Genomic DNA, 15872 nt, shown 5'->3' with positions numbered 1-15872 from the left:
ATTTCAAATAATTCAACACAATTTGCATCTGGCTGGTACCAAATGGTAGTGGTGCTTGTTTGAATGAATATCAAAGAAAAGTAATTCCTAGCTTATTGTATAAATGTTATGTCAAAACCTGGACATTTCTCTACCATTAAATGAAGTGCAACCAATTCTTTAGTCCACTGTCATCAATGTGAAAAACTATATTTCTGTCCAAAACATCCCTCAAATCATGCTTCGGTTATGTATGTCCTCAATATGATTATATGGCATTTCATACACAACAGGGAGTAGGATCAAGTTGCCCCAAGATGCTGATTTGAGGTCAGTTTTGCTTTTCCTAATGGGTAGGATTAGAGTGGGGTTAGCTGATCCTAGATCTGTGCCTAAGAGTAACTTCCATCCTGCTTCAATGTCCTGAGTTCTTCTACTGTCATGCTACAACCATGAGACATGAAGAACCATGACATTTTAGAAAGAAAATAAAACAAATGGAGAAAAAAAGAAAAGTTTGTTTTTAAAGTGCTTTGACACACCTTGTGACACACTGTAAAATAGCAGCAGCATTCATATAGAAATGTGGTTCAACACTTTTACAAATCACTTGTTAAAAATTGCTTTAATCTCGCATTCATTTTAATTCATAGTCCGATGATATGAAAATATACACACCCCAAAAACCGTGTCTGCATCTCTCAATAGTCCTGTCAACTTGATGACCTCAGGGTGTGAGAAACAATACAGAACACAAACAACCATGAAGAGAAATAAACTAGCTAAACTAAAAAGTTAAATATCTTCATGCAGAGTCATCCATACTTTACATACATACAAAGCACACTTCTGCTCGCTATTTGCCTTTAAGAATAGATCTGTAAACACTGCTTGGATCCTTCGGTCGGTGAAGTCATATTCCCATCACGCCACACACGCTTTTCCAGTAGAAAAAAAAAGTCCAAGGCTCCTGCTCTTGCCTCTTTAGCAGGTTGTCTTTGCGTCGTATTGTTGTATTCCCTCACTCCCCCCTCTCTTTTAACATCCCTCCTAAGTATTTACCTCATGCTAAAACTAGAGAAGCAGAAGAACTGTTAGAATGGAAGCTCTATTTAAGTTTCTATGTATGTGTTTTTTTAAAAAGTGGTTTGTGGGTAAAGGAAGCTTCTAGGTAGGTTGTAGTTAGGATAGGGTTTGGTAGAGAAGAGGGGGGTTGTGGGTAAAGGACAAGTGAATTATGGGTTAGGAGAGGAAAAGTAGACATGGGTAGTAGAGGTACATGTTGCAGTCCTCTCTCTCTTCTGTGCCCAATAGGGGGTAGAGGAGAGGAAAGGTAGGCTACGGATAAGGTACAGCGGAGATGTATGGTAGGGGCTAGAGGTTGAGGTCTTCTGTCTCCTGTGCTCAAAGGCCTATCAGGAGAGATAGATAGTATAGGTCTGGAGATGGATGCATTGAGGGTAGAGGAGGGAAAGGGTAGAGGCTGTCCTCTCTCGCGCTCCAGCTCTCTCAGAGGCCCTGTAGGAACTCCTGGAGCTGCCTGACGATCTCTGTGTCCACCGTCTCCATCAGAGCCCCGAAGCCCTGGTCCCCCATCAGAGCCTGCTGGGCCTTCAGCTTCTCATACGCATACTGCTGTAAGGAGACACTGTGCACCGGATCCTCCAGGGCCAACTATAGGAAGACACACAGAGAGACAGGCAGTTAGCAGGACGCCTAAGACAGATTCTCATAGATATACTGCTGTAAGGTCACATCTAGCTGGACACTCCTCTAGCTGTAGGAGGTAGAGAGAAATGTAGGAAGTCAGCAAGACACGTAACACAAATAGAGAATGCCGCAACACATACTTTGCACTGTGTGATCGAAGACTAGCTACGAGAGAGAGAGAGAACAGGTAGTGAGTGTGTGTTTGTGTCCTGACCTGGTTGCAGATGAGAAATAGTTGTGGGACTGTGAAGCTTCATCACATAATCACACTAATTAGTCTACAGGGGAAATCAGGGGAAACTGTGCCAGAGAGAAATGTGGGCTTCTTTCGAGAGGCAGGTAATGACATTCTTGACTCCTAAGCCAATCAGTGAAGGTATACTCTGTATGGTAATTCCCTGTCATTACTGTGTAATCAAACCACCAGGGTTGAGCATGGACTTAATAGAGAGAATGCCATCAACGTTACACAATTACAATCCTAATCAGAGTGCCCTAATGTGACGTGTTTGTGTGTGTGTTATGGTTCACACTCAATGATTTCCAAGAGGGGAAAGTGATAAGCAATGCTGAGGTAAATCACGGTCAATATCACACATGTAGTGAAGTGAAATTATGAGCAAGGGACATGCAATTAAAGATATGTCTGTGGTGAGTGTGTGTGTGTCATGGTTGAGTGAGACAGTAGCCAATTGTGGAAGCTAGCACATAGCGTGCATATTGAGTGTGGTTCCACACAATGCACTGGAATGGAATAGAAAAGCGCTAAGCAGAGATACTGCATACTGGGCACAACAGAGAGAACATATGATGAAGAGAAAAAAGGAGAGAGACAGAGAGATGTGAAGAGACAATCGAGTGCGAGCTAAAGAGCGAGGGGTGGAGAGAGTGAGAGAGCCGAGTCGGCGCTTGAGAGAAATGTCCAAAAAAAGGCCACAGATTAGGGGGTGGGATGGGTATTTGGGGTACCTGCTGTGTCTACCGGCTGAGGTAAAAACCTGACACAGCGCTAAAATAATTGAACAAACACAGGGGTATTACGATCCCCTGGAGAGAGAGAGAGAGAGAGGAACAGGAGAAACAGACTACTGTAACTGTTCAACACTGGGTTTCAAAGACCACATGGGAGACAGCGGGAGAGCATTCGGGAGAGAGAGGGAGAGAGACAGCGAAAGAGAGCTCGAGAGCGCGCAAGCGAGAGATAGAGTAGGGCCAAAACGATATCACGATGCAAGGAAACAAAATTGATGTATCTTCTTTAGGAAAACAGCCCTAATGTTGGAAACAAACATGTTGTCATCCAGAGTCACATTTATTTATTTTCCACGCTTTAGCACACAATATTTTAAAGGACCGAAGAGTTTGGTCTGCTTCATGTTTTAATTTTTGCCATGGAAGAAATATCGTCACAGATGGTATCGAGAGAGAGAGTTAAAAGCACTCTCATACAACATACATTGAATGTGTCTGCGGCTGCCTTTACCAAAACAAACAAAGCGAAAGCGCCCTGTCAGTTCTTCCTGTGAACTGCATTGTTACAGGCACACTGACAGATTAAACCATTACGTACACTGGCCTAAGCCCTCTAACACATGTAACCCATGAAGTACATAACACATGTAGTACACTATTCCCTATGGGCCCTGGTCAAAAGTAGTGTACTATACAGGGAATAAGATCCCATTTGGGATGCAACCACACCGTCTGCTCGCTTAACATCCAAATGCAGTACAGGCACACACTCTCTAGATGTTGAACAACAGGTCACAGACAGGTATTTCAGAACACTTGCCCTCCATAAGGGCATCATCATCAGCATGCCTCCACAATAGATTTGTTTACTTGACCGTGTAGACACACCTCTTTAACACTAGCCTCCTTAAATAAGCAGTTTACCGCAGACAGGTGCTGAGCCCCTGCTAGCTCTGTAGTGAGGGAGAGAGGGAGTGCGTGAGGGGGAGAACAAAAGAGAGGGAGGGAGAGAGAGAGACAGGGCCATCCTGACTGACCTCCACTAAACAGCAGGCAGAGGCAGCAGGACAGAATTTCAGGGGTATCTCCCTCTCGGCCAGTCCCATTATCATATAGAGCTGGTCTTAAACTTCCACACCAGTAGAAACCCACTTTTCGAGCTGAAAGACTAAGGCCAGAGCATACCCATGATGTTGCACAACAATTTAAGTAATCATTTTAGTCAAAGTATGATATATTTGGACTTGAAGTGACAAATGCGAACTGGCCACTTTGTGCAAATCAGTGTGAATGCGGTGTCTTTTCTCATAATAATGGCGCCGGAAGGGATGACTGCAATTTTACGGCCTCCTAACCAATTGTGCTATTTTGTGTTTTTTCGCATTGTTTGTAACTTATTTTGTACATAATGTTGCTGCTACCGTCTCTTATGACCGAAAAGAGCTTCTGGACATCAGAACAGCGATTACTCACCTCGAACTGGACAAAGATTTTTTCTTTAATGAGTCTGACGCGAAGGATATACTGTTTCTCCCGGACCAGGCCCAAATCCCTGTCATTCGCATGAAGAAAAGACGGAGATACAGGGGGCGCAGATCCGGGTGCCTTGTGAGAATTTGTCGGCGAGTGGGTAACCCGCCTCTACCATCTGTTCTATTGGCCAACGTGCAATCACTGGAGAATAAACTGGATGAGCTACGTTCGAGACTATCCTACCAATAGAACATTAAAAACTGTAATATCTTATGTTTCACAGAGTCGTAGCTGAACGACGACACGGATAAAATACAGTTGGCTGGGTTTTCCGTGCATTGGCAGGACAGAACAGCTATGTCCGGTAAGACGAGGGGTGGGGGTGTGTGTCTATTTGTCAATAACAGCTGGTGCGCGATGTCTAATATTAAGGAAGTCTCTAGGTATTGCTCACCTGAGGTAGAGTACCTCATGACAATATATATGGTAAAAAAATGTAAGTTTACAAGAAGAGAAAGGGGTATGACAGAGGAGGGTAAAGGAGAGATGATGGTAAAGAGAGAAAAGAGGGAAGCGGACAGAAGGGAATGGTTGACAGATAGCCAGGAGCCTAAGGAGCGCAGGGCTGTTTAGTCAGAGAGAGAATAAAACAGAGGGAAAAGAGAGTGAAGCGTTGAGGAGAACGCTGCGGTTAGAGAAGCATTAACCTGTGGATACGCCACTGTTCTGTCAGGAAGAGAGGGAGAGGAGGGGGGTAGAAGAGAGATGAGGGGAAGGGACAGATGAAGGGAGAGGTCAGGGAAAGATATGAAACGTAGGGAAAGGGAGAAATGCTGGCTGTGGGTTGTTAAGTGGCAGTAGCCTGGTGAGAAGAGGAGAGAGGCAGGGGAGAGATGAGAGGAAAAGAGAGATGAAGAGAGACGCATGTAAGGGAAAAAAGAGGGAAGAGGGAAGAGGAGAGGAGGTTGTTGCTGGCAGAGAGGCGGAAGCCTGGGGGGTACAGAGCTGTTTTATCAGAGAGAAAAAGGAGAGGAGAGAGGAGAAGAGCAAAGGTACTGTAGCTGTTAGAGGCCTGGTGGGCGGAGGGCAATTGTGTTGAAGGCTGAGTGCCAACTGGCACTCTATTCACTACTTTTGACCAGAATAGTGCACTATAATTTCGAACGCAGCCTAAATATCTAATCCTGTTGCCTACACTCTCTGCAGGTACTATCTGCTGTTGATTCTGTACACAGTATATAGAGAAAAACAAGACAACTTACAGGCAATTATTTTTGCTCCAGTTTTGTTAGCAGGTTTATGGTGAGGCCTGCTAGGAAAGACTTGAGAAACAAACCAGTGTAATAACACCAACTCCCTGTCTGAGGGTGGATGCACAGCTTCCTGGGTAATATCATCTGTACTACGATTTAACACATGTAACCGGTATCCCGCGATTTTCTGACCAAGCTCCTTCCCGTTTCCAGAGAAAAAATATTACGGGTACCATGGACCAAAAATATACAAATTTGTATGACGTACTAATGCAAAAATACAAAATAGGTACGTGCGAATAGCTGCAGTAAACAGACATATCAACTCTGACTTTATTCATACATTAGACCAGTTATCACAACACTAGCAGCCTACCATATTCTACTCAACATAAAGTCCCCAATAGAAAACATAACTTGACTGCCTTCTATAAATTGAATTGCTGACTATCATGTGTAGGCTACATGCGACGCGGTTACGGTATACTATCTCCACAGGGCTTGACATTAACTTTTTTAGCCACTTGTCCTTCGGAAAAGTAGGAATGATTGTTTACTTGTCTGAAACCTCAAGTCACTTGTTCCAAAAAATAAAATGGTCTGTAACAATATGGGCCAAAGAATTTAACAAAAATGGTGTTGTGATGCAAGAAACTACTTCACAAAATAACATTCATTATTGTCACTGGTATTGACAATGGAAGGCTGTTGGTCTCTGATCCCATGTATTATATATCCTGCCGTTGTGGCCTTGAGCAAGGCATTTAACCCCCCACAAAGTAAAATAATGCACCAATAGGCTACTGTATAAAACGTGGTCCGTCAACCCTCCATCTGGAGAGCTACTGGATGTGCAGGCTTTTTATCCAGCCCTGCTCAAACACACCAGTCAGCGTTGTCGGAATTACATGGCCAGTATTGAATAGAGGAGAATCCTAGCCAATTTCGTGTGCTTGAGAGACGGTTTTACAACCAGAGTATGCAGAATTGGTTTCATCAACTGCGCACCCGTATCAACTGCGGGTATTGCTCATTTGCGGTTACACACGAGTGCCGGTGGAAAGATATTTTAGGACATCGGACATGACAATGACATAAATGCACGCTAATAGCTAAATAGTTAACTAGCGAGATAGCCAATTCAAAACATATTGTGTAGTTTGGCAGGTTATCTAGTTAGTCTGTTGTATATAATTTCTCCCCCTCTCTCGCTCCTCCCCCCTCCTCTGACAACGACCCACTGGCACATACGCAGGTGGTGCACACACCATGATTTCTCCAGGATTTCCATTGCTATAACTGGGCAAATAACTCAATAGCAATTATCATCAACAAATGTGCAAATGCGGATAGGCTCGCTTTGATCTAAAAAACGCATCTGGCGACTGCATGATTGAAAGACAGCTCGTGCCTGTCAATGCAGGCCTACAATAATTAATTATATGCGCTCGGCAGAGATTGGAGGACAGTGAGCAAAACATCACATGCGGAGGACACTTTGATCCAATTATGAGCGGAGTAGCCTAATTGTTTGATTCTGTGTGCGAGATTTTTTTTACTTGTCCATTCGGACAACAAATCTATAATCCGCTTGTCCAATTTTAAAAATGTATTTATTTATTTATTTAACTTGCCCCGGGCATGTCGAGCATTGCTCCATGACACATACACACATTTCCAAACTAGCTGTGTGCCACTGACGGAGGCTCAACATATGTGCTACTCACTGTTAACCAAACAATTGATACACTGGATTCCGAAATAGACATTTGCAACATTGTTCCATGATGTTACGCTACCAAAGTGAGGGCACAGCAGGCTTACTAGACAGATGTGCAGGCAATTGATCAACCGCTGCGCTATTCATAGTGCTGAATCTCCGCTACTTGCTTATTTGTTTGTTTAGCAAAGAATCGGATATGTTCCCTGTGACAAAGTCCACACAATAAGTGGGTTATCATGAAGTTAAAAAAAGCCACAACCTTCCCTTATTCCCCTGATAGCCAGGTGCAAGGTGAGAGAAGAGGACCAACAAGCTGTCTGACATCTTTCATCAAAGGTAGGCTAAAACAAATGGAACTTTCTAGGCTGTAATAACCTCATAATATTTTACTTGTCAGCCAACAGTGCTTCATAGGACTACAATAGAACTAGGCTACATCAATGAAATAGGGTGGTCACTTTCAGGAGAACTTAAAAGTTAATTAAATGATAACAAATTGCCTACATCAAGAAACCGTTCGATTAATGTGCATATTTCTAAATTTACAGGGGTATAATCACGTCAGATTTTTTTCCGCTGGTATTATATTATTTTAAATAGCATTTCCAGTTTGAACGAGAATACCTGGATGTCCAGGAAAGCCTTGCAAATCTCTCAGTAAGGAAAAGTAGTAGATTTTCGGGAGAATTTTCAACCCTAATCTGTAGCTAACGTAATCCCTATGACCTCTGAACCCGCTCTATCCGTACCTAGTGTGTGTGGAGAGAAACAAAGGTTCATTGACACGTTACTCATAACCAAATGGATTGTGGATTGTAATTGAATTCCATCACCTCTCATGTCAGACCGTTTTATGTTCTCTTAAAAAGAGAAATATGGGTTTTCAACTGAACCTCTGACCCTGTTCATCTCCACGCACGCACACACGTCATTCTCAATCTCCTCCCACACAGACGCACACGTCATTCTCAACCGCTTCACACACAGGCAGTATACATGAGCCTACACCCACACTCACATCGTGTGCACACTTCACATGCTTATATGATTGTTCAGTTGCGGTCTTCGGTAAATTGTGGTAACTTCACCTCCTCCCGGTTCCCTTTGTTCTCCAGGCTTTATACAGAAAGTAACAAACAGATATACACTGAGTGTACAAAACATTAGGAACACCTGCTCTTTCCATGACAGACTGACCAGGTGAATCCAGGTGAAAGCTATGATCCCTTATTGATGTCACTTGTTAAATCCACTTCAAATCAGTGTAGATGAAGTGGAGGAGAGACAAGTTAAAGAAGGATTTTTAAGCCTTGAGACAAATGAGACATGGATTGTGTATGTGTGCCATTCAGAGGGTGATGGGCGAGACAAAATATTTAAGTGTCTTTGAACGGGGTATGTTAGTAGGTGCCAGGCGCACCGGTTTGAGTGTGTCAAGAACTGCAATGCTGCTGTGTTTTTCACGCTCAACAGTTTCCCTTGTGTTTCAAGAATGATCCACCACCCAAAGGACATCCAGCCAACTTGACACAACTGTGGGAAGCATTGGAGTCAACATGGGCCAGCATCCCTGTGGAACGCTTGCGACACCTTGTCGAATCCATGCCCCGACGAATTGAGGCCGTTTTGAGGGCAAAAGGGGGTGCAACTCAATATTAGGAAGGTGTTCCTAATGTTTTGTACACTCGGAGTGTGAGTTATACGTCAAACATATTAGAGGAAGAAGAAAAGGAGGGAGGTCAGAAGAGGAATACAGAAAACAGAGAAAGAAGATACATAGGCAGGTATTCTACACGAGCACACGCATGCACACACACATCCACTTTAGCAGTCTTGCTGAGTGTGGTGCGAAACCTTGAAAAGATGCACACACACACACATCTGATACTGAATAATGAGAAACAATAGCAACTGTCCACCTCAAAACACCAGTTTGAACAAGTTTTACCTCACACAGATGGCGAGCCCAGCTCCCCTGTGTATGTTGCCGTCTTCTCTGCCCGGTAACGAGCGCTGCTTTTAGTAGATGTTGTTGTTGTCTTGCATAAACTAATTTGCGCTATACTGTAGACAATCCTCCCTGATTGGAGATCCAGCCATTCCTCAACAGAACCACACTGGTCCTGCTCTCATCTGGACTGGGCCTCTCAGGGCATACACCAATTCAACTAAGCCTATCAGCTGGCTGTGACCATTACCATACAGCTAATAGCCAGTCTTTTCACATTGACACTAGTCCTGGAGAGCTGCAATGTGTGCAGACTGGTGTTTCAGCCTGCTCTTAACCCAAGTTCACAGTGAGTCACTGGAGCCAAGCCGTGGAAACACAAAAGCCTGTGGTCTAATGGAAACAGCCTTTAAGTCTCCCTTAACACTACACTACACTTAGCCCAATTAAAATATGCCTCTCTTGTCCCCGATGACAACATTACTCAGCACTTTTAAATTACTCCCTTGATACCCAATTTTTACTGTCCTCTTTAATAAGGCAGTCATTAAGACTATATGAAGGTGCTTAAAAAGTTGACAGGACACATTTACCTTGGGTAAAAGTATCTGGAGTGTGTGTGTGTGTGTGTTTGGCTGTAAAACGCTGTGTTGCCCTCTGATCGATACAGAGAGAATGTCTAACTGGCACGTCTAGACCAGGTCAATAACCCAACATTAAAACTCCTCAGTTGAAACAATAAAGTGCTGTCCCCGCCTCTGTTTTGGTAAAATGCTGTGGGATGGACCTAGAGAAATGTAACCACTCAAATTCAGAGCCAGCGCTATGGATGCAAGGACCATCCAAGATATCAAAAGTATAGTTCCAAGCACGTTTTGAGGCTATACAGGGTTTGTTTACATTTACGATCTTTAGAAACATTGAAGTGAGGCATTTATACGTGCATTCTTCAAAAATCAATGACTATATGTAATTAATTTAAAAGTCCAAAAATGGATGTAGCAATCCCGGATTGCCTTTTTAAGTATGAGACTGTAAATCTGATCAAACTCACACAGACATAAGAGGTTGTGGAAACGTCTTAGAGGTAATATTTAAGGCTAAACTACTCACAATATTAAAATTATTCTGAAATTCAGAGTTGATGTTATTAACTAACACAATATGCACACACGCACACAAGAGGACATGTTTTCCCTGTAAGCTGCAGGCAGGTATGATAAACGGAGACCACTTAGGCAGTGACAGGTGGTTATTGAAACAGCACTAATGAGTGTTATCTGTATTCATAATGATCTTCATTACGCCAGTCAGTAGAGTTGCTACAGCAACAGGAGATGGGCTGGGGGACCTTGGTGCTCCAACTGAGGACGGGAGGAATTTAAGCTTTTCGGACCGTAGGAAAGCCATGTGTGTGCATAGATGCTGGCATGAAAACGCAAGCGGGCAAAAAGGCAGGCGGGCAAAAAGGCAGGCAGGCAGGCATGCACACACAGTCACACACGCACAGTCCCTGTACCCACTCACTGCTAACGAGACGCCATTAGCAGTGACCTCTGGGTCAATTAGTGACCCGGGTCTCGCTGGGGAGCCCAGGTGTCAGAGAGGAAAACAAGTTACTGTATTGACTACAGGGAAGAGGTCATTGTCACTGATACGGGAATAGGGATGTGTGATGTGTGTGTGTATGTGATGTGTGTGTGTTTGTGTATGTGATGTGTGTGTTCCTGCATGTTTTGCAAGACTGCGAGGAGAGAAAAGCGAGTCAGAGGAAAGGGAAAGAATGGGGGCAGAGAGACATGCGTATGATGAGAAGAACTATGAGAGAGAGAGAGAGATGAGATGGCGAGAGATGGAGGGAAAACTGGTGAAAGAGGGGGAATAAAAGAGTAAAAACAGAGATGGAGAATTAAAAACCAGAAAACGAGTCTCTGCTCTCATTTCCCTGTCTCTCTCCTGTGTGTGATGTATTGACTAGGTTCATGATCCCTAAGCTCGTCAGAGGATTAAGCCTTGATTATAGTAATTTCCAAACTAAATGAAGCAGTACAAATTAAATTGCCCTGAATAGCATTGGGCGAAAGGGCGTAATTAGTTATACCACACAAACCCGCACACACGCGTACGCAAACCCCCACCCCACACACACCAATCAGACAACACCAACTGTCCAACTTAACCCTGCTGATGATTTCAGTAAAATAACAGAGTGCATAAAGCTATAGGCACAATCATTTCTGATCAATTAACAACATCCAATAACTAAACAAAGCCACATCAACACAGAGGGCATTGTGTGTGTGCGTGCATAGGGCGGCAGGTAGCCTAGCTGTTAAGAGCGTTGGGCCAGTAACCGAAAGGTCGCTGGATCGAATCCCCGCGCCAACTAGGTGAAAAATCTGTCGATGTGCCTTTGAGCAAGGCGCTTAACCCTAATTGCTCCTTAACTGAAGGACTATGGTGTGCCTGTGCTTAATATCTAGTGAATGTGAAGCCAACGATACAGATACTAATCAAAAGACCAGCCTCCTCTGTTCTTTTGAGCCAGTAATAGAGTGTTGGCTGGAGCTCTTGGGAGGCATAACAGGGGCTATAAAAGATCAATAAGCCCAAAGGGACCTGCCTCTGTGAATTACTCTGTATGTGTGTGGGTGTGAGATGCCCAGGAGCTACTGATTGAAGACAGGAATGAGACAAGCCATCAGGGGAGATGAGATTAGACGAAAATCAGTTTTATTGTGTTCTCCAGAGATGGAAGAGAGGTGTTAAAAACGACCACAGTAAATAGCTGATGTGGCAAGCAATCACAGGACTGATTGGTGGCATGGACTGAGGATACACAGCTGAGCATGTGTGAGGAATTGTGCGTGCGTATGTCTGTCTGTCTCAGATGAGGATAACTCACGGGGAATCAATAACAGAATGATGTCAACCGGACCATTGGTCTTCGGGTGCCCTTTTTTTCCTTTTACACTGTATAGGGTAATACACTATAGTTACAGTTTAACATAATTACTGGTGACACACATCTTCAGTCAATTCACTACTGTGATTGTCTGCATTGGGTCTGTCTGTTGCTAGCAAATGGCCAGTCCCTTTTTTAGTGTACAGCCTACAGCCAGTGAGTGGAAATGAGACTGACAGTCAGCCTCTAGCTACAAGGTTCAACAATGGAACACCACGAAGAGTAATGTGCTGAAGAATGAGGAACAACGGTTCCAATTACATTTCCGCAGTAGTGCAAACTTTAGTAAAAAACATTTAAAAAGCAGGAGATGAGCATTGTGTCCTTCCATTTCCAATCACCAGACTGTGGAGTGACTGACCCTGAACAAGCCATGAAGAACCATCTGACCAAGAGACCCAATCATACCATTCAATTATCCCTCTCAGCCTTGAGGCCTCCTGCCGGCACACAACAATCAATCCATGTATCAATGCACCAAAGAGACCTATCACACACAACTCCACCAATCAATCCATGTATCAATGCATCAAAAATAAAGGGAACTGAGAAGCTAGCAAGCACGCACGCACGTATGTACACACATCCACCAATTGATTGACGTATCAATGCCCATAAGTGCCAGGAAAGGGAACAGTCCGATCCATGTCATCAGATAACTGGTTCAATAGCTCCATCAACTCTATGATTTATAAAATAAATCCAGATAACATTACTTCAACTCCTGTCAACAATGCTTTACGGTGGAGCCCTTGAGAAGATGGCCACTTTCATATCGCTCTACAGCAGGGTTCCCCAACTGGCGGCTGTGGTTTTATCTGACTATCTAGCGTTTCTTCTGCCTCCGGGGGCTTGTATTCATGCAAACACATTCAGTACGTGTGGATAGTTTGATCAGCAGAGGTGATGTGAAGGACACGTCTATAAACCCATTTCATAGCCTACTAATCTTTTTAGCTTTAGGAGGTTACAATGTAACATGCTGCACCATTTCCCTCTGTAATTTTATCTGGATCCCCAATTAAATCCCCACTGCATTCCCCACCAGCCTCCATAAATCAAACAACGCCATTAAAGCAGCTAAAATAAACTACTTAAAAATCACAAACATAGGCAAACAGTGGACCACAGCACAAACTGTGACAAATCCCAGGCAGGCAGCACAGTCCAATGCCCAGGGTACGGGCGGGAAGAGACTCAAATCAACTGGGTTCAAAGCCCAGTTTATTTCATTTTTGAATGTTTGAGAGATTAACCATCCCTCCATCCCTCGCTACCTCTGTAGTAACGTACCAGAGAGAACACGCAAATCCCTTTTTGAAAAATTAAGTGACCAAATGCTCACGGTCTCACTCGCTCTCCTTTGCATTAAAATAACTCTATAGCTCCTTCAGAAAGTTTCGAGGTCTTTCCTGGACTGGGGAAGTACTGAGACACTTATGAGTACCAGACCAGACTCCAAACAGCTGAAGTAATTGATATTGACTTTGCCCTAAAATACAGTTCAGATTGGCGTATCAGAGCCACCAATTTCCTGGCCATTTTTCTTTCTACCTCCTTATCCTCTTGGGACTGTTTTCATGGTTTCGATTTTTTGAGCCTGAAGGTGTTCTGGAAATCGTCGACCCTGCCAGACAACATCAAAGTGCGCCTGTTCGTCTCTGCAGTGGAGAGCGTTCTACTGTATGGATGTGAGTTGTGGACACTGGGCAAGATGTTACAAATGCAACTGGATGGCTGATTATGATTTCAGTTTTGGCATTAGAACACCATACAACTATGATTCATCATGAAACAATTATATAGTTAAATTAAGTAATTACATGTATAAGGCCTGCTGTTCATGATTTATAGATGACTACAGGTCCTCCTAAGAGACGGTTAGAAATGTATGGAATGGGGACATGGAGGAAAATGCGGGAGGGTCATGTTTTTTTAAATGTCAGTCAGGGCGGAGGGTTTAGTATTTTTTTTATGATGTAATTTGTAATTGATGACATTTTAATATTTTTCATTGTTTTAGAATGAGTTGCTTATTTTATCTTAATGTGTGTCTGATGCCACCCCTCATCTCTGATTCTCCGCTGGGCACGCAATATGAAGTGCACCTATAGGCTTTTAGTGTGGTAATCAATTATCCATAGGCTATAGGCCTAGGCTATACGAAGTGCATGCTCGGATAAGCACAGGGCAAAGTTAAATTTCTAAGAAAACAAACTTCCTTCCCGAGTCTTTTACATGACAGCTTTGTGGTGCTGAAACTTGAAGAGGCAGCCTCGGCACAATATATAAGAGACGGACAGCGCATGGTGCTGAAAGTAGGCTAATTCAGGACAATTCGAGTAGGCCTAATTCATTTCAACAAGTCTTCATTTTAATTAGACTTTTCGAACAACAAGAGAGCTTTGTGTTGGAGCCTATTTCTTCCTATTTAAGAAATAAGATGAAATTATAGACTGCTATCCATAGATTTTCTGGACCAATTCCTCCAACCACTCTTTAAATACTTCAGTGTCATATTTAGTTAGTCTCTATGACATTTAGACGCTGAGCTACAACCTTTTATAGCCAAAAAGACAAAAAAATGTGACATCTAATATGTGTGATTCTGTCGCTATCAATTGAGCTATTCACTTTCTGTAAACTCGGACAGCTTTTAAGGAAATACTTGTGACCTCCTTTCTCCTTGGGTTAAGCCATGGAAGTGCAGCCAGCAGTTAAAGTTTAAATGTTTCTGCGTCAGGCCTGCTCTGTCTGGGGTGGAAAGCTAGGCCTAACTTTTGAAAGTACCATGCTTAGATTCATAATTATTTAATTATTTGCAAACAAGACACACTGATATGGCATTGGATAAATATGATAAGATGAACACATGGGCCTATCTCTTTGTCCATTCTTAGGCTGTCATTTCGGTAATTTGTGAGGTATTGGAAAAATATTCTGCTAAGGTCTCCAATCATGTATAATTCGTAGAATTGCATGAAATGCGTTTATACTGTGGCTTGCGAAAGTATTTACCACCCTTGGCATTTTCCCTATTTTGTTGCCTTACAACCTGGAATTAAAATGGATTTTTTGGGGGGTTTGTATCATTTGATTTACACAACATGCCTACCACTTTGAAGATGCAAAATATTTTTTATTGTGAAACAAACAAGAAATAAGACAAAAAAACAGAAAACTTGAGCATGCATAACTATTCACCCCCCAAAGACAATACTTTGTAGAGCCACCTTTTGCAGCAAATACAGCTGTAAGTCTCTTGGGGTGAATGTCTCTATAAGCTTGGCACATCTAGCCACTGGGATTTTTGACCATTCTTCAAGGAAAAACTGCTCAAGCTCCTTCAAGTTGGATGGGTTCTGCTGGTGTACAGCAATCTTTAAGTCATACCACAGATTCTCAATTGGATTGAGCTGGGCTTTGACTAGGCCATTCCAAGACATTTAAATGTTCCCCCTTAAACCACTCAAGTGTTGCTTTAGCAGTATGCTTAGGGTCATTGTCCTGCTGGAAGATGAACCTCTGTCCCAGTCTCAAAAAAGAATTTCCCTGTATTTAGCGCCATCCATCATTCCTTCAATTCTGACCAGTTTCCCAGTCCCTGCCAATGAAAAACATCCCCACAGCAGGATGCTGCCACCACCATGCTTCACTGTGGGGATGGTGTTCTCAGGGTGATGAGAGGTGTTGGGTTTGGCCAGACATAGCGTTTTCCTTGATGGCCAAAAAGCGCAATTTTAGTCTCATCTGACCAGAGTAGTTTCTTCCATATGTTTGGGGAGTCTCCCACATGCCTTTTGGCGAACACCAAGCGTGTTTGCTTGTTTTTTCCTGTAAGCAATGGCT

General features: G+C 43.2%; 1 protein-coding gene across 1 annotated transcript in view; it reads right to left on the bottom strand.

The window, feature by feature from the left end:
- Nucleotides 1-585: 585 nt before the first annotated feature.
- Nucleotides 586-15872, bottom strand: part of ipo11 (importin 11) — a gene marked incomplete at its 5' end in the record, with an annotated part of 149279 nt that continues 133992 nt past the window's right edge. The window contains 1 exon segment of the mRNA XM_045212406.1: nucleotides 586-1653. Coding sequence (XP_045068341.1) covers nucleotides 1489-1653 — 165 coding nt within the window.

Source organism: Coregonus clupeaformis, unplaced genomic scaffold (assembly GCF_020615455.1).
Source record: "Coregonus clupeaformis isolate EN_2021a unplaced genomic scaffold, ASM2061545v1 scaf0011, whole genome shotgun sequence".
Classification (NCBI taxonomy): Eukaryota; Metazoa; Chordata; class Actinopteri; order Salmoniformes; family Salmonidae; genus Coregonus; species Coregonus clupeaformis.
The sequence above is the reverse complement of the archived record's forward strand: the minus strand, read 5'-3'. Positions and strand labels throughout refer to the sequence as shown.